This window comes from Mercenaria mercenaria, chromosome 10 (genome assembly GCF_021730395.1).
Source record: "Mercenaria mercenaria strain notata chromosome 10, MADL_Memer_1, whole genome shotgun sequence".
Lineage (NCBI taxonomy): Eukaryota > Metazoa > Mollusca > Bivalvia > Venerida > Veneridae > Mercenaria > Mercenaria mercenaria.
Window position 1 is genome coordinate 9477875 of NC_069370.1, and position 23239 is coordinate 9501113.

The window sequence follows — 23239 nt, forward strand, 5'->3', positions numbered from 1 at the left end:
TCGAAAGGAACCGAGATATAATGCCAATACAAGTTGTGTGAAAGTTTGATTAAACTTGATTGCAAAATACTGTCTCTATTGTGTTCACAAGCCAAAAATAGCAAATTTTGGCCCTATAAGGGGCCATAACTCTGAAATCCACGATGAGATCTGGCCAGTTTTCGAAAGGAACTGAGATATTATGCCCATACAAGTTGAGTGCAAGTTTGATTAAAATCAAACACAAAATGTGGTCTCTATTGTGTTCACAAGGAAATTGTGGACAGACGGACAGCGGGCGATCACAAAGCTCACCCTGTCACTATGTGACAGGTGAGCTAAAAATGGTATGGACAGACAGCTAAGGGTAGAAACATGAAAACTTGGAAAAATATTTCTCATGGCAATAATTTTGTGTAAGATAGTTTAAGTATGATATTTTTCTCCATAAAGCTTTTTAAAATGGTCAAAATTAAAAAATAAACATAACTGTGTTCCATAAAACTTTTATGCCGAGTTTTAACAAATAAAACTAAACAAGCATGTTGACATGATTTTAACAGTTAATATTATATGATAAAAGTAACAAATACAGCGTGACAAAAAAACTTCTAATGATCTATTTTATAGTCATAAAGAAAAACCATGTAAAATTCTTTTAAAGGGACTGGATTCCAGATTTTGGCTAAAAATGATTTTGATATAAAAACTGATGTTTAGTCAGCACATAAGAACATTTTTTTCTGTTTCTAAACTAATTTAAAAGATGTTAAATCAAGAAAGAAAAACAAAAAGGGCCATAATTCTGGTAAAATGCCTGTTTGTTTTGGGGTTTAGTGCCATTTTTCACAGTATTTCAGCTAAGTAAGACAGGCAATTAATCTAGCAAGTGTACTTCAATTCTGTACCCGAACTGACCTGTTCTCCAGAAGTAATTACCAACTTCACCACATAAATCAGGTGTGTATGACCAATAATTTACTACACAACGTCTTCTATCAAATCGTCACAGAGAGAACATACATCTCTACTGAAGATCAAACTCATGACCACCTGATCTGTAGATCTGCAGTCTCACTATTTCAGCCAAGTGGCGGGAAAATTACAATTATCGTTATTGGCCATCTCACCCAATGATGATAAACAAGTGCACAAATTTCAAAGCTATAGCTGTTATAGTTGTCAAAGAAAGATGAGCATAAACAATTTTTTTACCAATACCAATGATATCAGGTAATTACAATATCTTATTTTTTTTATTTTGAAAGATCAGACAAGCTTATAATGATCAATGATAATGATCCTTTTGAAGCATAGAATGCAATCAGACAAAATAATAGCAGACTCTTTGATTAACCCTTAGCCTGCTAAATAACTAAAATGGACTGGTCCATCATTCAATTTGGGCAATACCATTTATCATTCGAAGGGGTGTTCACTGAAAATTTACTGACTGGATAGCGAACAGTGCAGACCATGATCAGACTGCACGGATGTGCAGGCTGATCTTGGTCTGCACTGGTCGCAAAGGCAGAATCACTTGCCGCCAGCAGGCTAAAGGTTAAATATGTTCAAAAAAGTGATGAAATGTATAACACCCCACATGCACAAGCAACAGTTTTAAAGTGAACTTTTAATATATTTTTCAGCTGACACACAGCACATAAAGACTGCTGTAGTGATAGTTAACCCTACCCTCACCCTGCTAAATGTCTATAATGGATTTGTCCACCTTTCAATTTGGGCAGTACCATTAACTGTTAAAAGGGATGCTTACCAGAAAAGATACTGACTGAATGTTGAACAGTGCAGATCTTGATCAGACTGCATGGATGTGCAGGATGATCATGATCTACACTTGTCACAAAGACAGAATCAATGTGTCCAGCATGATAAGGGTTAATAAAACTTATAAGAAGATCTGCTGGAAGCAGAAATCACAACAAAGCAAAAATAAACACAGATTAGGTTTGTCTGTGTCTGTTCATGATAGCAAGTGACTCATATCAGTTATAATAGTACAGCATACTGTAAAAGTCTTATATTTCGCGGGTTGTTTTTTTTTCGCGATTTTCTGTTTGGTTTTTTTTTTGCGAGTTTTTGAATTCGCGAGGTCGCCACATTGAAATCGGGAATTTCTGGTATTTATATACATAAAACTTGAAAATATTAAGACAGAAATTTTAGCGAGACAGATTAAATTGAGAGAATGTTCATTTGCGATTTTCACGAAAATAAAAACCTCACGAAAAATAGACTTTTACAGTATATATATATATATATATATATATATATATATATATATATATATATATATATATATATATATATGAAGGCTAAAACGTGTAGTAAATAAACTAGTGTTTTAAACATGTACACTTACTTGTACCTTGATTAAATCAAACAATTAGCCTGCAACTCTCATAATTATCATGAAAGGAGATTTAGTACTTTACACTGACACAAGTCAGGAAAACAACACTTCTCTAATATCTATTTTTACCCATTTTGTAACATTCAATGTGAGGTAATTAATGCAATAAAAATATAAATATCAATATACTGACTAGGATCTGATCGGAAAACTCATTTGATTCACGAATACTGTCACAAACATGTTTCTAGGTATACTTAATAGTACTACTTACAGCATGCATTATTCTAGGAACCTAGGGAATGGTAAGAAAAAAATTTAAGTTCAATGTCTAACACAATTTTGCGCCAATTGCTTAATGCAGTTTAAGAATTAACAAATTATTTTCAAATTCTGAGCAACACAATTTTATAAATTTCCAACCCAGGCAACAGATCCAGACAGGAAAAGTTATTAAACTATATCTTATAACTTAAAATGTTTTTACCTTCACTCGTAAAACTTTCAGAAAGAAGAGAAATAGCTTTTATCTGGTGAAAATTTAGGAGAAATTCAAGAAAAAGAACTACATTGAGACAGAACAAGTGATTCAAACAAGCAATTTTACTGGTCACTGTACTACAGATATGTAGACGATGACTGACTGAAACATTTTCATTTCATTAAAACTACCTCTCTTCATGCAATAACATCATGAGACACTAACAAGGATAATTCTGTTTAAATATATGGAATGAATCTGATTACTTTCCTTTACTATAAGATTTGTTGCTGTCAGTGTTCCATATCTTAATTTGATGAATATCATGAGCTGGTATGAAATTTGAAGGCCTTCTTTCTTGGACATCAATGCTTGGCAAGACATCACCAATTTCACAACAAGTCTTCCTCTCAGACAACAAATAATTGTCAGAAATATTTGGCACATCTTCATCTTTGACGAATACTCAGCACAATTCCAAGACAGTGATACACTGGCGTCTACTTCTCCCAGCTGTAGCCGAGAGGTACCTGTCTCCATGGTAACGTGTCTTTTGTTCCAGAAAGAATGAATAATGAAGCACGCGGAAGCAGGTTAACTAGATATCCAGTATATGTTATCTATTTTCCTGCAGTTCTAAGTTCCTCTGTCTAAAGAAAAGTTTACAATGTTCATAGGTGCTGATCATAATTGCACAAGCTGGAGCAACTTTCATAACTCTTGGTGCTAAACCTGAAATATACAACATTCCAAACTAGTCATTTTATTGTGTGTTTGGTTTGGGTTTTACGCCGCTTTTCAACAGTATTTCAGTTATGTAACGGTGGGCAGTTAACTTAACAAATGTTTCTTGATTCCATTCCAGTACAAACCTGTTCTCTGTAAGTAAATGCCAACTTTCCCACATGAATCAGAGGTGGGTGACGAATGATTTCAGACACAATGTCTTTTATCGAATCGTCTTGGAGAACATACGCCCCGCCCTGGGATAAACTCATGACCAGGCATTTCGTAGATCTGCGCTCTCCCTATTGAGCTAAGCAGGCGGGCTACTTGTCGTTTTAACTTACGACTGAATGATATAAAATAATGAAATGCCTGACGGTAGATACTTTTTTATATAGATTCTGTATGACCTGCATTACATCTAAATTTGACAAGGTGTTAAGCAGTTAATACACAGCTAATGCTCCAGCTTTCACACAAATTTAAAACTCAAAGGGCCCCAAGACACTTTTTGTTACAAAATCAGATGGCCTTTGCAGTCAGCTTATATCAGACAATCTATTCATGAAATCTGGCCTATCTAAAAGTGTTTTCCAGTTTCAGTTAATGCATGTTTATTTGTCAAAATGTATACCTACATATCTATTTGACTTGTGAAACTTTCTAGTCAGAATCAGGTATAAGATTTCTCTACCCATAATTCCAATGTCTACCCTTACTTGCTACTATTTCATTACATTCTGCTGTAAGTACAAACAAGAGCACCCCCTACAGGTGTCAATGCTCGTCTGCAAGTGCTGATCAGTATGTAAGAAAAGAGTTATCGTTCAGAATTTCTAAGTACAAAAAAGGCCATAATTCTGACAAACTGCAGGTTAGAGTTATGGTTCTTGGCCTTCAAAGTCAACTAATGATAATAAACAAGTGTGCAATGTTTCAAAGCTGTACCTCTTAAAGTTTTTGAGAAAAGGTGGACCTAAACAAACAAGAGCTGTCTGTAAGACAGCGCACGCCACTATTCGGCGATTTGACAGTAAAATGAATATATGTCTCAATAAGAGACCTCTACTTTAAAAGGAAGATACACCAAGGGGCATAATTCTGTCAAGAACACAAGCTAGAGTTATTGGGATTGTTACCACACATGCAGATGATGATGGTAAAAATATATTTTGAGTTTCAAGTCATAACCTTATGAAGTTATGTCCAGAAAACGAAGATTGTCAAAAATTTAAGCATGAAAGGGGCATAATTTGGTCAAAAATACAAATCAGAGTAATGGGGATTGTTACCATTCATGCAGATGATGATGATAAAGATACATTTCAAGTTTCAAGTCTTTATCTTATATTGTACTAAATTAACATCAAGAAAGCAAAGATTGCCAAATATATTTTAAGTATGAAAGGGGCATATTTCTGTCAAAAATACAATTAGAGTTATGGGGATTGTAACACACATTATAAAGAAATATTTTTAATTTCAAGTCATTTTCTTTTAAAGAACCAAAGATATGTCTATAAACAAAGCTTTCAAAAAAATTTAACATGAAAATAAGTATAACAACTTTGTGACCTTAACCTTGGGTATAATGGGCCCAGCCCCTGCACATACAAATGTACTTTGTTTGCATGCTGGACAATGTTTATGTGAACTTACAGTAAGATACAAGCAATAGAAAAACTAAGGTTGCCGAAAAACTTCAACATTAAAAATAACCTAAGTATAACACCTTGATGACCTTGACCTTTGGTATAATGGGCCCAGCCCCTGCACATACTTTGTTTGCATGCTGGATAATGTTTATGTGAACTTACAGTAAGATGTAAGCAATAGCAACAAAGATATGACACAAAAACACAGGTTGCCGAAAAAAATTTGACCTTAAAAATAACCTAAGTATAACACCTTGGTGACCTTGACCTTGGGTATAATGGGCCCAGCCCCTGCACATACTTTGTTTGTATGCCGGACAATGTTTATGTGAAGTTACAGTAAGATATAAGCAATAGTAACAAAGATATGACAGAAAAACAAAGGTTACCGAAAAACTTTAACTAAGAAAGCTCACACCAACGCCAACGCCGGGGGGAGTAGAATAGCCCCCCTATTCTCCGAATAGTGGAGCTAAAAATTTAACTCTTATAGATTTTGAGAAAAGGTGGACCTAAACAAAAAATTTAACCAACGCCGATGCCGACGATCAAGTGACAACAATACCTCAAAGATTGTTTTCAAAAATCAGACAAGCTAAAAAGGCTTTTCCATTGAATAAACTGAACTGATCTTTTCTGTAAAGAGGGCCAAACTGACTCCACATTATTAGGTTTTCACAATGGAGGGAGATTGCGAAATGGCAGCTAAAACATTTTGCATCTGTTGATATTCCTTGTACGAGTACAATCAAGAAGATTTGATTCCAATGAACAGATACCCCTTTAATATTGTTAGCATGAAATAGCAGGTGATCTGACAAAATAATGTATACTTTCCCTGCTAGGTAAGCAAGAAAAATTAATTATAATGCCTGCCTAGTTAGAAAAGTAGATAGAGCACAACACTGTAAATTGAACGGTAAGGAGTTAGAAACCATGTGCAGTGTATTCTCTCTGTGACAATTTTGACAGAGGACAATTTGTCTTGAGTCATTTGTCCTCCATCTTGTTGGGAAGTTGTACATTTACATGAGTTGTGGAGAATAAGTCAGTGCTGGTAGAGAATTTTGGTGGTGAATAAGTTAGTGCTGGTACAGAAGTTGTGGAGAATAAGTCAGTGCTGGTAGAGAAGTTGTGGAGAATAAGTCAGTGCTGGTAGAGAAGTTGTGGAGAATAAATCAGTGCTGGTAGAGAAGTTGTGGAGAATAAATCAGTGCTGGTAGAGAATTTTGGAGGAACAAGGGTTAGGATGACTTACAGCTGTTATGTAACTTATATATTGCTGAAAAAAGGTGCTGGCCTTTCGAAACAAAATTGAACCTTTGATTTATATATACCTTAAATTTTATTCAAAAACTGAGTAAATATGCTCACCAACCTGAACCGGTAAGTAATTCAATTGAGGAAAATATGTACTTATTTACATCTTATTTCTTAATCTAACTAGTTTACAAAGATAACGACTTGGAAGTGCCTACTTTGAAATCTTTGGTAATCCTACGGAAATAATTTTCCTGATTGAATCAGTCAATATTTTATCCCAACAAGAGCTCGTTGAACACAAAATGCCCCCCTTGATGCATTTAGTAATTGCACAAGGAACAGAAATTATATGCTCACTGTAAACAAAAGTTATACCATTATGGTTTAATCTGACCTTGTCCTTTAACCTTTAAACCTAACAAGAGATTACAGTGATCTTGGTGCCATCCACTGAGCCATTTTTTAATGTTCCAAGTTTCAAGACTAGCTCAAGGTCAAAATCAATGTCAAATTTTATTTTGGTACAAAACAATGTGTATGTGGTCCAAATTTGAAAGCTGTGGCTTGAGAAATGTGAAAGCAGGTCACTAGATCAATTTCAAGGTCAAAGTTCATTTCGGTAGACAGAACTATGCACGTGCTTCAAATTTGAAGGCTGCAGCTTGAGAAATGTGAAAGTAGGTCACTAGGTCAAAATCAAGGTCAAATTTTATTTCGGAACACAAAAATATGCATGCGGTCCAAATTTGAAGCCTGTACCTTCAGAAATGTAAAAGTAGGTCACTAGGTCAATCTCAAGATCAAAGTTCATTTCGGTACACAAACTATGCATGTGGTTCAAATTTGAAGGCTGTAGCTTGAGAAATGTGAAAGTAGGTCACTAGGTCAAAATCAAGGTCAAATTTTATTTTGGAACAAGAAACTATGCATGTGGTCCAAATTTGAAGCCTGTACCTTCAGAAATGTGAAAGTAGGTCACTAGGTCAATAACAAGGTCAAAGTTTTTTTCGGTACACAAACCTATGCATTTGGTCCAAATTTGAAGGCTGTAGCTACAAAAATGTGAAAGTAGGTCACTAGGTCAAGATCAATGTTAACTCATGTCAAGGTTCATCTTGCCACTCAAAACTATACATGTGGTCCAAATTTGAATGATGTAGGTTATGCACATGAAGGTTCTAAGTTTTTCCCTATATAAGTCTATATGAACCATATGACCCCTGGGGCGGGGCCATATTTGACCCTAGAGGGATCAGTTGAACAAACTTGGTAGAGAACCACTAAATGATGCCACATTACAAAATATCAAAGCCATAGTCTTTGTGGTTTGGACAAGAAGATTTTCAAAGTTTTTCCCAATATAAGTCTATGTAAACCATGTGACCCCCAGGGCGGAGCCATATTTGACCCATGGGGAATTATTTGAATAATCTTAGTAGAGGACCACTAGATGATGTCATATACAAAATATCAAAGTCCTAGGCCCTGTGGTTTTGGACAAGAGGTTTTTCAAAGTTTTTTCCTATATAAGTCTATATAAACCATGTGACCCCCGGGGTGGGGCCATATTTGACCCCCAAGGAAATAATCTGAACAATCTTGGTAGAGGATCACTAGATTTTGCTACATACCAAATATCAAAGCCCTAGGCCCTATGGTTTTGGACAAGAAGATCAGAAACCGTTTTAACTGATCCTGGCCAATGTGACCTTGACCTTTGATCTCAAAATCAATAGGGGTCATCTGCTGGTCATGGCCAACCTAATAATCAATTTTCCTGACACTAGGCCCAAGCGTTCTACAATTATTGCCTGGAAACCATTTTACTGTTCCTGGGGTCATCTTGAGTTATCATCCGGAAACGGATTGGTCTACATTCCAACCGACCGACCGACAGACCGACCGACATCTGCAAAACAATATACCCCTCCTTCTTCGAAGGGGGGCATAATAAAGTAGCACAATTTCTATTCATTATTTGATCAAAAGTTGATATCCATGAATTCATTCATATATCTACAAAAAGCATTTTAAGTTAAAACCACCAGGAAGATATTCCTGTCTTTCCCTTTGGAAAAACCTTGTACAAATAGTATGCACTTATTAATAAGTGGATTACTTGTACCAGGAAATACCAAAATCTGTTTGAAATCATAATCTATTTTTATACATGATAGGCAAGAAAAATGATCTTACAAGTCTGTCTGTAAAGAACAGCTGTTTTCCTAATCTTTGGGATAGCCCGGATAACGAGGGCTGTCACTATTGGTGACAAATGCCCCGGAAGCATGCCCAAGAATGCTACAGTTGTCTGAGCAAAAAACTCACACTTCATTTTGTGACCTTGACCCAAGAGACCCGGTTCATAAGTGTGACACACCTTCTCAATATGGTAAACATTTGTGTCAAATTATTTTCAAATCCCTTGATAAATGGCAGAGTTACCAATCAGACAAGAAACATCTTTGACTTCTAAGTGAGACCTTGAACTTGGAGCTAGTTGTCTGGGTCACATGTCATCTCAATATAGGGAACATTTATGCCAAGTAATTTTATAATCCCTTCATCAATGGCAGAGTCATGGACCAGACAAGAAACAGACACTGTTAACCTTTAACCTCTAAGTGTGACCTTCACCTTGGAGCTAGGGTTCTGGATCTTGCGCATCACACGCCATCTTATTGTGGAAAACATTTATGCCAAGTAATTTCAAAATCCCTTTATCAATGGCAAAGTTATGGACTGGACACAAAACAGACCCTGTTAACTTTTGACTTCTAAGTGTGACCTTGACCAAGACCCAGGGGGTCTGGGTCTTGCGCATGACACCTCATCTCATTATAGTAAACATTTACGCAAAGTTATTTCAAAATCCCTTTATGGATGGCAGAGTTACAGCCTGGACAAGAATTTATATGGACACACAGACGCATGCACGGACAGTGCGATTTTAACATGCCCACCTTCGGGGGCATAAAAAAGCCCTCACTAACGTAGGAAAAACCCTGTCTTACAAAGGCAGGAATGTAAGATCCTTTTATAAATAGCTATGTCCAGTCAAACAAAACAATCACAAAATAAAATTTCATTGCATGATAATATTTAGTATAAATAGGATGACACAGTAGGAAATTCTACCTGTAAATAAGGCCTTTATTCCCTGTTGTCTGTACAGATTCTGTATCAACTTCCAGGTGGAACTCACTTCCTTCTTTTCTGTAATCAAATAATAGTATAACATTTTAAGTATAAACAAGGAGCTGCTTTCAATAAATGCTTGATGCCCCCAGTGGCATCCTTGTTGATACAAAGCAACCTAAGTCCAAAACGAGGTCAAGGTCAAACTGAGGTCAGATGATGTCTGAAGATGAGGAATGATCAGTAGATGCCGGGGGCATAAAATGTCTTTTTCAAAATGCAACACTTTATGTACTTTGAATTGCAGAACAAGATTAATTTGCAGATTTTGAAAATGATGATAAAAATTTATCATGTAACAATTTCATCATGTTTCAAATTTAATACTTAATTTCAAAATATTTGTTTTTTTTAACAGAAACATATAAAAGACACATTTTCAAGAACAGGAAAAGAACAGTGTCTTTAACAGGAATTTCACTGGAAGTACAACACTAAATTTTTCCTGTTTTATGATAAGAATAGATCCACCAACCTTCCACATTACCCCTTTAGAGTTCTAAAGGCTTTGTCACTGGAAAAGAGTTAAAAACATTGCAAAACAAAGGTGAAATCAGCCAGATACCATAACCCCGATGGTCTCTTGTGCAGATAAATTAAAAAAACATCCCAATGTAGACAGCCCATTAGGGCATACAAGACAGTATTATCTAATGTTTTAAATACTGCTGAAAAAAACTTCTTACACCATCCATGGAGTGTAAGATAAGCTGTATGGATTTGTCAATTCATATGCTACTATAATAAAATAGTCCTTACAAGAGAAGCATTTATTTCATTTTATTTCTTTCATTATTTGAAGAATACTGTATGCAAGAAAAAATCTACCACTGATTGTAGGTGTGAATGAAAATATCCGGCTCTCAAGTAACAGTTCTTGCAGTAACTCGGCAAAGCCTCATTACCACCTAAACAGTTACCCTCAAGCCAGATTTTCTATCTGCATCTGCACCTTCAATCAATGGAAGAATCCTATAGTCCAAATAAAGGGAAATGCTTACTAAGCTTACTATACCAATTTGTTAGGCTTTTGCAAAACATTACAGACTGTAAACTGCTATTTACCTTTGGCAAACACAACCTCTCCAAGCTCTATCTGTCTGTGTGTTTTGATCACATCAAATGGTAATGTAACAATACCTGCAAGCTGAAATATGTAATTTACATTTCTTTCATACAAACAATCAACAAGTTAGTCAATTCAAACAATGTGAATCAGAGTTATGGAAATGGTAATCCTGTAAGGTTGAATTTCGCCCCCCAACACAACCCCCAAGAAACAAAATGGTTACAATAATGCAGTCAATCTATAAAGACACAGTAAACTAGAGTCTAGAGAAGTCTGTGACCAAATGAAGTAAGGTTATTTCTACTGTAATACAAAATACTCTTGTCTTGAAGGTGAGAAAAAAATATGAATCCGGAAAAAAAAAATGTACACTAAATGTTCACTATGAACTCTATTTATGTTCAAACACATACCCCATATATAAAACTCTGCACAAAAACAAGCAGTGGTCAGTACATGCCCTAGATGCTCCACCATTTTTTTTTGGGGGGGGGGGGGGGGGGGGGGGGGGGGCAAAAACTCCCTACATATGTCCATATGATACCTCTTCCAGCACAAGCCATAGTTATATATTACTTTCCACAAATCTTAACTTTGTGCTATACATTTAATATGCCAGCATAAATTATGTCCCAGATATAGAACTCTCAGCAAACGTTCACTCTGTACCACAATTCCCAAGCCAGCACATACCACAGGAGACTTCTTTGAACAAGATGACAAAAGAACAGACATCAATATGAGAAATTAGGTGACTGGCTGCATAGGCAAGTGGCTGCTCAACGAAGGTGACAGATAAGGCTAGTTCAATTGTTTCCTTAAAATGTCAGTTCATGCACATGAAACAAAACTCTCCACAAATATTAACTGTGTAGCATACTCACTGTTCCAGCACATGCACCAGATACAAAACTCTCCACAAATGATAACTTTGTACTCTGTCCGTCTTTCATTACTTTGGCCTTCATCATCTCATAACTTAACCAATATAATGCTGAAACGAAAACAAAAATTTACACCATGTTAATACTCTTGTCATTATCACATAAGCATTTATTACATCTAATAGCAAGTAGCAGCTTCGTAATATTATAAAATCATTAATATTCATTGTGGATCGTGACAATCTATAAAATTAAATTCTCATGCAATATGTATCTCATAAAATATCCATTTATAGTATAGGTAAATTTGAACTCAAGAACTTCCAATGCCTTGAAAATTAAGTTAATTTTAAGCATTTTAAAACACCTTTTCTCTTCAGTCACATTATTCTTTAAATCTCAAAATATCCGGTCTTATTTTCTCTATTTTTTCCCATTACCCCTTATCATGCTGAACACGATTTATTCTGCCTTTGCGACCAGTTTGCCATTCAATCAGTATGTTTTTGGTGAGCACCCCCTTTAACACTTAATGGTACCGTCCAATTTGAAAGATGGACAAGTTTCATTATAGAAATTCAGCAGGGTAAGGGTTAAGAAAGACAATTATTGGCAAACAGCAGCAGTGGAACAGCCAAAGCAGCCCTAATGGTGAAGCTTCAAAAGAAAATCTACCTGAAAATGGCACATCTCTGAGCAATGTTGGGGCAAGTCCCCTCCACAACGAAAGGCTACCGTCTTGTTGTATCGTCGTCCTGACAGCTTCGCGCACCTGTCTGTATGTCAGCTGTTCTGACTGCATCTTTGTACGTATCAACTCAAGGGGACTAATCACAGTTGCAGCAAATACTGAAATAATAGTGTACATTATATATATAATGATTTTTTTTGTGATAGCCCTAGCCTGGGTATCCAGTCTGGCAATTCTCAATTTCAAGATAAAGAAGATAGAGATACATGTACCTAGTTAAAATTGTATAATTAACTTTCACTCTACACTCTTTTATCTAAGGATTTCACAAGGTAAATATTGAAGAGTGGTCGATCCTCAGTCAGTCGCTCAGTTGGTATGTCTGTGTCTTGTCTGCCATTACTGGCAAACCCTTCTTTTGAGTGTTATGGACAGGAATGCGTGCAATGATTAGTGATGGGAAAATATCAAATTTGATAAGTTGTACTCTAGAACACTTAATTTTGGCAGCAGTTTAATTATAATGCTAATGCCTAATGTCAGTCATGCTTTTTTGCACTGAAATAAATCTCTGCCAATCAGTCCACAGCTAATGCCAAAATGATCCTGGAAGCTTCTGACTGAAGGGTACTGTAGAAGTTCAAGCGATTCACTAAAACCTTTTCTACAGACATATTTGCAGTTCTCGCCATCTGAGTACTGGAATGATTTATATAATTACCTCTAGCACTACTCCCAGATACTACAGGAATCCACCATGTGTGTACTGGAATGTTATAGCTGTGACTTAGGGCTGTCTTAATCTGATCGTAACTTGTAAAATATACAACAGTGGCGGGGACTGCCATTACTCTGAAAGTTAAACAAAATAATTATCATTATCAAATCTTAACAGTAGACATCTGATTATTTTACTGACAGTCGATTAGTATCATGTTTTATTTCTAAGTCATATACTTTCAGAAATGAAAAGAATGTCAAATTTTTCACTGGTTCCAAGATGCCGAGGTCTCCACAACAGGAGAGTTATTCCACATCCCTATGTAAAAGGCAAGTCTTCCATACCAGTTTAGAGTGGCATTATGAAAACATAAAAGAAACCGAGTTTGGTGTATTTCATTTACCCTTACTATATGATCAGTTACTATTGATAAACTGAGAACATCTCTTTGTTGCAGTGTAATCTCCGAGTAAATCGCAGATGTAATATCTCCGAGTAAATCGCAGATGTAATATTGTTACTTGTGGCAGATCTGGTGTATACAAGTGAAAGATACTCGTTATTTTCAACAACATGATAATTAATAAAATTTTCACTGACAAATCAGATATATATTCCACACTAATACTTATGGAATTTTAGTAGTTCAACAAAAAGCACATAATTATAAATCATTTTTATTCACTTTGAAATTATATAACTTTAACATGCACTTACAGTGTAGGAGGTAATCCGCTCCATAGGGAAGTTATTCCTTCATTTCTTCCTATTCTATAAAGTGCATCCTGAAATTAAGGTAAATTACTGATAAAATTCAAGCTTTCACAAACACTTCCTCATACAGTCATTTATAGACTAGCCACTAGACAAGAGTATTAAGATATTTCTATGATTTTCTTTCCTTTTCTTCAATCTTGCGTCCAGTTCCATTTCACAGAGACAAAAGCCAGTCTATTCTAGAGATTTTCTAAGAAGACTCATGTCAAACCTGTTATATTATGATATTGGACACAGGATATAGACTGACTCAGTTCACTACATTAAATCATATAAAGAGTACCGCCTACGGGTGCCATCAGTCTTGTTTGCAAGTGCTTGACAGTATGTAAGAAATGACAGCGGAATCCAGTATAGCCCCCAGATACTAGTATATGTGGGTATAATAATTTATCTTACAACCTTGTCAATAACTTACAAACATTCCATTAAAGTTGCCAGGCCTCTTGTACCAGTTTTTTTGCCAACTTTTCGCATTCACAGAGAGGTTAACAGTATTTCCGTTGAGACAGACACATGTATGATCCATCAAACCATTGCAGTATAGATAACAATGACCCTTGGTAAATGCTTGTGGTTTACTCTGAGCTTGCAGTCGAATCTTCACCACATCGAGGGGTGTAACTGAAACACATTAATCACTTGAGAAAAGCAAATATATGAGTGATCTGGAGGAAATGCTTCATGAATGAATAATAACTTTTACCTGTTATCTATTAAAAAGGTTTTGTATTTAATTAACTAAGACTTGACAGTCTGTATCGCATCATTGACAGACAGCATTTTGTTACAAAGTGAAAACGAGTTAGTCAAGAATTAGTCCTTTGTCTTAGATATTTCAGTAGAAAAGGCAAAAAAAAACTTATGAAAAAAAAAAAAACAAGGTTGAAATTATTTTCCCAATTTCCGGATTTGTCGCACTTATTTTCCCAATTCCACGGGAACAGGTAGTTTAATTATTTCCAAACAAAATCACTGCTTGAGCATTTGTGCTCTGATTACAAGTATACATGTCAATGACAATACATGATGTATTAACTTCAGCTTAACTTTGCAGTTGCATTTATCATTTCCCTTTTATACTGATGTTCATATTGTGTTATTTATCAGTTTATTGAAACTACCCATTTATTCTCGACTTAGTGGCGAATATCTCGCATATACTTCCCGCAAATAGGTATATCCGCAGCATATTTGCAGCATGTTGGCATAGATCTTTTTGATCATTTGAAGATTTCAGAAGGGGGGTCTTTTAATGAATTAAAACTGAAAAATGTTATTCGGCTTGGTCTATATTAAACCCGATTTTAGAGTAAAACTGATTCTTAAGGGCTGTTGGTTCAGTAATGTAGCGTTTACATTCATAAAGGTCACTTAATTCCAACATGTAGCTAGGGCTGTCATTGATTGGGTCTTAAGCATATCGACGATACCGATATATCAGGTGACAAATATCGACGATACATCCATATATCTATTATTAAGTTAACAGCCTATTTGTTCATATGGATACAATATACCTTCCTGTAAATGCTTTTTTTAGTTTTATTGCCTACTTTTCATATTACTGATTGATTGTGTTGTATTTGTATTTATGAAATAAAACAAATAAATAAAAATTAATAACATCTTTAATTTTTATTTTGCCTTCACTCCTCTTTTGCATTTAGCCAAATTTACAACTTTGTGAACTTTAGTTGTTTTTGAGAGTTTGAGTGTTTATCTGGATAGCTTTTTCTCTCTGTAAAATATCGATTTTTGAAAATGGGAATCAATAATCGACCGACAAAAAAATAGCGTTGATACATCGATATCGTTTCTATCAATGACAGCCCTACTTGTAGCCTTGCTGTTGGGTTGAACTTTAAGCAATGTGGATAAAAGTGTCCTGTGTTTGATCCTTGGTGGCCTTACTCTTTTGTTTTATTGGCTGACTATGATCATCCACAAATTATCACATTGGCCAAAACAACCCATTAGTTGGACTTACTGAGAACCTCAGATTAAGTAAGGACTGAGGTAATTTTCACTATAAGAAATTATACTAACTATAAAACAAGAGCTGTCAGTGGACAGCAAGCTCGACTATTCTCAGTGCTTGATAGTATAATATAAGCTATGAGTAAAACTTTAACATTACAATAAGCATATTCTAAGTCGAAAAGGGACCATAATTCAGTCAAAATGCTTGATAGAGTTGCCTCCTCCTTTTTACAGACTGGGTTTATGATGGTAAACAAGTATGCAAAATATGAAAGCAATATCTCAATGGACTTTGAAAATATTTGGTGTGGTACACAAACTTTAACATTATTCTAAGTAGAAAAGGGGCCATAATTCAGTCAAAATGCTTGATAGAGTTGCCTCCTCCTTTTTACAGACTGGGGTCATGATGGTAAACAAGTATGCAAAATATGAAAGCAATATCTCAATGGACTTTGAAAATATTTGGGGTGGTACGCAAACTTTAACATTAATATTCTTAGTCGAAAAGGGGCCATAATTCAGTCAAAATGCTTGATAGAGTTGCCTCCTCCTTTTTATAGACTGGGGTCATGATGGTAAACAAGTATGCAAAATATGAAAGCAATATCTCAATGGACTTTGAAAATATTTGGGGCGGTACGCAAACTTTAACATTTGTGTGACACTCACGCTAACGCCGACGCCGGGGCGAGTAGGATAGCTCCCCTATTCTCCGAATTGTCGAGCTAAAAATGACAGCAATGCACTTCAATTGTACTAAGAGGAAGTGTCTAGGGGTACGGATCTGTACCCTTTGTATCTGATTCTAGAGGTATGGACCCAAACCTGTAGGAGATTGCCTAGGAGTACGACCTCATTTTTTCCATACACTGCTAGCTATTTACATCTTGAATTTGGTTGCAAATGAAAAAACAAATAAGATTTGAGCAATATTCACCTAAAACTTTACTTTAAATGGTTCAGAGAAACAAGCATCCACTAGATTGTTTACATTTTCTTTCAAGGCGTATTTAATAACCAAGGAACATCAAATTAATCACGCGGAATTTACCAGACACAAATTTATGCTTTAATTGCAAGATAAATCCATGCATCAAAAATGTAAGCATATTACAAATACATTGTACAATTCATAATTTTATCATGAAATCAGGGGTTCTAATTGACCAATCAGAGAGCTGCATTTTCGAGTACCTTCCAGTTTCCACTTTGGTAAATTCAAGTATATTTACAATGAACATACTGGTTCGAGTCGTAATTTCGGCCAGGTCGTAAATATTCGGCCACCAACTTTAAAGCTTTTTTTTGAGCCAGATGCTTGAGAACTCATATGTGTCATTACAAACACTTGCGTTAGCAACAAAGTCGGCAAAAAACAACAAGCTGAGGTGAGTAGAACAAAAGTTGTCCTTCCCTCAAGTTGTGTGCTCTAAATAGCAAATATTTTGTCTTGCGGGTTGCGTGACGTCATCCCACGCGCTCGTTTATGCCGAGGCTCGGCAAGGTTTAATTCAAATCTAAACTTTATAACACGAAAAGAACATACGCGCTAACTAGCATAAAACCCATTTAAACCAAGTAAACCTCTACGTCATTGAATTTCCATGTCTACGTTGTTTTTTTCACGTTGATGTAATTTCCTTGTATCCGTTTTGGGGCCCTATTAAATATGTTTATGCTTTGACATGGAACGCACATTTATTAAAAGGTGTTATAACAGCACGTGAGCGAGAGAATCTCTTTACTCTCCTGTTAAAACACCCCCGAAAAGTGACAAATAAGCATTATGCTAGAATGTGTGATAAACAGTGATGTAAAAATTGAACTACGTCATGCTGGTGTGAGAAGGATGACAGGCGCTTTTAAAATCTCTGTTGGCAAATATTTCCCACGAGGTATGCTACTGAAAACTGATTGAAGTTTGTTGAAAAACAGAACGATTTTGGCTGTAGCATCGCTTTTTTTCCAAGACAATGTTGAAAATACAACCAATTTTATGTTTAAAAAGTGGCCGAATATTTACAACCTCTAGAAGGTAAAATGTGGAGGCTAAACCTGTCCATTATTTTAAGCGCGGATTTATTGTTTACCATACAGTAAGCGGCCTTTAATGATAGCAATCAATGTTGCTTGTATTAAAGCACATATGGTTGAAATTTTGTACAAATCAATTGTATAAAGAATGATTTATGAAAAAACACAAAAAGTGGCCAAATTTACGACTCAAACCAGTAATGACTTTAGAAATAAATATCACACTATTTCAGAAATCAAGTTATGATTTTTGACTGCACATGCACCAGATGATGCTACAAACATCAAATCTTCGAAGCTTCATTGAAATATTATATGAATTTAATACTTTGATTTTAGTTTAGAGTTTGAGATTTTACACAGGGAGTCTATAATAAAGTCTGTGTAAAATGTAATCATTACCCAAGTGAAAATAGTATCATTCCTCAATGTTTCGGACATTGTGTAAAAATTATGAATAACCAGAAAACATTCCCAACGGATTTCACTGGGGATTTCATAACAGTAATATGCAGAATAAGTTTGGACGTGATGGGACAGAGACAGTTAAAAGTTATCATGCTGTCCCAAAACGTCCTATTATTTGGACTAGACTCTGGGTCTAGAGGTTCCTATCACCTGACCTCACTAGTCCATACTCCCAGACAAATCCATAGTGTTGTCTAGCAGGTGTACGAATCCCTCACCCTTCTGGCCTAGACACTTCCTTAATTAAAATTATCATGATGTGGTCACAGTTAAACGCGTGGCATTTGTAACAGCTGATAGCAGATCAGATTTTATAAAACACTTGAAACCGGTTAAAGGCATTTTGTCAACAAATCATATGTGTAGAAAGAAACATTTTTACCGAAAACTGAGGTAAGAATTGCCCCAGAACATGACGAAATCATCTGCTGACTTGGGGTCAGACTATCATCCGATGTTTCACTACTGCGTTTCATTTTAATTCTCGTTGTGACATTTTAAGGAAAAATTACAAAACTAGACGTCCTTCACATGTTTCCGTTTGTGAGAGTAGCCTCCCTCTATCGATTGCGTAATTTGCAACTCTAGTTGGTCAGAATTATCTCCCTTAAGGTAGTTCTGCACGTTCGAATCGATTTTTGTCTGCAATGTAGAATTTGATTAAAGGGGGATGTTGCTAGCGGTTGGTGGTCATAGCATGTGGCTTATTATCAGGTTATTATGAATCATCGGTTCATATGTTTTATTACCCAGTGACTACTGGAAGCAAACATGATCATCCATTTCCAGCTTGACCATCTGGCCTGCTGTGATTATCTATCAGTCAGAAATATGTATTATAGATCTACATGTATACTATATATTTGCAATGAAAAACAAAAGTACATCGATATACTATCTGATCAAAGTAGCCGGTATGTACCCAGCCAGAACGCATGTGATCAAGGACCATACTGTTCACTAATATGCGAGATATTTATTTTATGCATTTCAAGAACAATTTCTACAGAGACGAATAGTTAGGTTTTTATCAGAAATAGTTGTTCTCATTATTGTTTATTTGATTGTTTATTCATTTTTTTTCAATTACCGGGTTTTGACAATATAATTCAAAATAGACCGGCAGGGTTGTCATTAATAATCAAGGTATGAAGGTATTAAATGAATCCGCTGCTATTTTCTATATAAAATTAACAACTTATAACATATTTTTATCAAGATTTCTAGCCTTTCACTTCCTGCAAGACTACCCTTGTCTTGAAGGTCTGTCTTTAGGCAATCAAAATATACCCAAAAAGTATGGGGTTGACCATAATGCAGTGAAACCATGGTCACGTGACTGAGACACGTGATGAAAACGTTAATATTGCGTAGGTAGACATCAGGAAATACCTACTTTCACTTTCATTTTACAAGGCAGCTTCCAATCATCTTCTGAAGCATATAACGTAGCTTAAAATCATCTGCGGACATTCCTTTTTACAATCAAGCACAAATAAAGCTTATATCTGGCATGAAAATGGCCTTTACTAGGCGGGAAAATTGCACTATATATTGATATGGACTACATTCGAGTGGACCACGGAGGCATATCCGGCTAATTGCCCCCTTCATGCCTCAAGTACATGTAATCCTGTAATTAATACAGCTACAAGAATAAAATGTGAAATTTCCTCTTTTGAGGTGCATAATGACACCATTTTGTGAGAAAGAATATGTGATTCTTACATTAGTCTTTTACATTTTCAAGTATAGTTCAGTACATTTTAATTATATAGTATAACTGTAATTTACCAGACTCTGAGTGTGGTTCTCAGTTTAAATAATTACATCTAGATACATCATTACTAGTAAACCAGGCCAAAAAAGGTACCAAATTTTATTTTCAATGCACTTACCGGTACAACATTTCCATAGGTCTTTCTTATCTACATTTGCAATCTTAGACAAATAATAGCGCATTTTGTATATTTGAAATTTGAGTGTTGAATGAAAGTATTTGTTATAAACCCGGGCCACTTTTTTTTTTAGTTTCATACCAACACATTACATGGTTTCCACTTTGAGTGTACATTGTATTGAAATCATTCTATGTATTATATTGTGAGAATTTTATACTGCAAATTTATTCTAAAATAAGATTCATAAGAACACACTTAATATATAAAGATATAAAACGTGCCATCGTAATATTATAAAAGGGAATACCAAGTAATGTTGAATTATTAACATGGACACGGAATCAAATGTCTACCAATCGGCGTGATTCCAGTTCAAAGGTTGAACTGCCCCGTCTCGTCCTCAAAAGTATATGTCAACTTCCCAACGGGCATGCGACGTCGAAACGACGTCGGTTCAAAGTTGTTATTAGGTCGCGACGTCGACAACCAAAATACAACGTCTTTCCGACGTCGAAAGTGCGACATCGGTACGACGTCAGGTTTCGACGTTGAATTTTGGTCGAAATTGTAATTGTTGCAAGTGGACCTGGTTAACGTTTTCCATTAAAATTAATCATTTTCTTAATTAATAAATTAATCGGAAATGGATAAAAGATGCATCGCAATTTCTCCAGGAACTGCATCCACTAGTTTACCTCCCTTGATAAAGTATGAGTCACCGCTAGGAGACGATTTTTCTGAAGTAAACATTGTACTTTTTTTCCATCTTTTTTAAATTAGATATTTTTTAAACTCATTTTTATTATGAATTAAACTTAAATGAATCACAGAAATTTTTAAAATATTTAAAAAAACCCCTTTTTTACTTAATGCGCCAAAAACCCACGTGCTATATTCATTTCCGGTTGTATACAACGAGAAACGAGTCAACAATTATACTTTCTAAATCCAACAAAGTTATCACTAGTGAAACTGGAATCAAAGGAAGTTTAACATAAAAGTCCTGATTTAGAAAACTTCGATATCGACGCTTAATTATAGCTTCTAGAAGAAAACCATTATGAAAAATAGGTGGTTTACACGTTGGAAACCCGACGTTGAATCGACGTCGGGTGTCGACGTTGTTTCGACGTCTAAAAAACTTACATTTTCAACCAAAACACAACGTCGAATCGATGTCCGTACGTCGTATCAACGTCGTTACGACGTCGAATGCCCACTGGGTTACGATCTAGTACGAAATTTAATTTAACTTAAAAAGTCGTATATACGGAACATTTTCAGACAGTGCACATACCATTTACGATTTGATAATGACCAGCGTATACATATAGTAATCTCATAATTAATTAATATAATTAATCATATTGATTACATCATGCTATTTTTATGAAATGCATCCATAATAAATTGAACTATAACTAACTTGGTGCGTGCATTTGTGTTTCAGTAATTATATACCTTTGACGAAGACTGTGACTACACGACCTAAAGAATTGATAGCGAGACTGGCATTGCAAAAAAAATTAATACTACAGCAAAAAGCATCGTTTTCACAATCTCTTTTTTATCTTGAAAAAAGAAAATACTGATAACACCTAGCCAAACCATAAAACACATGTGACGGTAATTAATATGCAAGATAAATATATCTGGCTGACCACTAACTGAGTATCCAATTTGCAGATGACTATTAATTATTGACATGCTGAAGTGCTAATATGTTTCCCTGGGAAATGAACATCCCCCTTTAAGACCTGATTTTTAATAACTTCAAAATATACCTAGAAAATTCAGCAAATGAAAAAGATAGCGTTGTGTGCTGGATTTTTTGCTAGACTGATTTGAAAAATTTGGACCTCACACAATTTCTAAGGGAAAACAAAGAGCTATAAAAATAAATAGATGTGTATTTTATACTTCTTTGGGGAAAATCACAACTTTAATGAAACTTCTCACGGTCGTACATAAACATATGTGCCATAATGTGGTGAAATAAAATCTGGTCCGGTGCCTAAATCCGGACACTTTTGGTGGTTTTATGGCGATAACTTTGCATTCCGAAACTGCACTTGTATCACATTTTAAATGTATAATTTTCGGTTCTTTATAAATCTCTATACAAAACAAAAAAGTCGTATATTGCTGATTTCATTATAGAAAAAGTCATCCGAAGTGGGCCAGTAAAAGCTGTCAAAATCGGCCTTCAGAGTGCTTAAATATTCGGACACTATTTCGGTATGTAATGCAACGAACCTGTGCACCAAAAAATAACAATTAAGGCCTCTGTTATTCTGAAATTATGAATTAGGTGGGTGGGGTACATGATATTATTTCTGAGAAATTTCAAAGTTATTGTAAAACAAATTTTATTCCAGTGTAACAATACATAAAAACCATGCAGTGCTGAACTCTTACTTTAACTAAAAGACTAAAGTGGGAAAAGTTATCAGTATGTTCGGGTCACAATTTTCGGGGTAAGTATTCTATATCATCAAGCATAAATGCGAAAAAGTATAACATACATAGTAAAGCTGAACTATCCGTGTAAATGAGCTGAGAGCTATTTTTCTATTTCCATTTATTATCTTTCTAAAAAAACACATTAAAATTAACCAGGTGTGGGTAAAATTTGTCATTTTTGTGCACATGCCTTTACACATTAAAGAAGTCCCAACTATAAGTATGGTGTGCGAGAAGGGCCTGAGCGCTTGTACGTAGTGCGCATTTACAGGGAGTGTATTGCTCAAATTAATATATTAAATATATATTTGACTTTATCGTAAGTCCGAAAAGTGCACCAAAAATTAATTAATATATTAATTTTGTAATAATATTATTTATTTACAAGCGTAGCCTATCTCTGACAAATGACATCGAGAATTCTAACTAGCCTTTTAGAAAGCTGCATTTTCACCGGGCCTGATATTTTCCACTTTGGTTAAAAAGCATTTTTTTTTTAACAATACATTTTTGTAGATAGTGACTGGCTACAGAAGGAATATCACGGAAAAAAATACGCTGGACCTACG

The 23239-nt window shown here is 35.3% G+C and overlaps 1 protein-coding gene across 2 annotated transcripts; it reads right to left on the minus strand.

The window, feature by feature from the left end:
* Positions 1–469: 469 nt before the first annotated feature.
* On the minus strand, positions 470–18869 carry LOC123559789 (probable mitochondrial glutathione transporter SLC25A40). Of its 2 annotated transcripts, none has more exons than XM_045351889.2 (9): positions 18689–18869; positions 14237–14442; positions 13759–13826; positions 13042–13172; positions 12305–12478; positions 11630–11739; positions 10742–10823; positions 9617–9694; positions 470–3566 (listed from the first exon to the last, which is right to left on the minus strand). In XM_045351889.2, exons 1-9 carry the CDS (start codon positions 18780–18782, stop codon positions 3451–3453), a joined length of 1059 nt encoding a protein of 352 aa, XP_045207824.2. In that variant the 5' UTR covers positions 18783–18869; the 3' UTR covers positions 470–3450. The 2 variants fall into 2 exon arrangements, with proteins under 2 accessions (XP_045207824.2, XP_053408230.1); XM_053552255.1 differs by lacking the exon at positions 18689–18869 and adding an exon at positions 18462–18593.
* Between the last annotated feature and the right edge of the window lie 4370 nt (positions 18870–23239).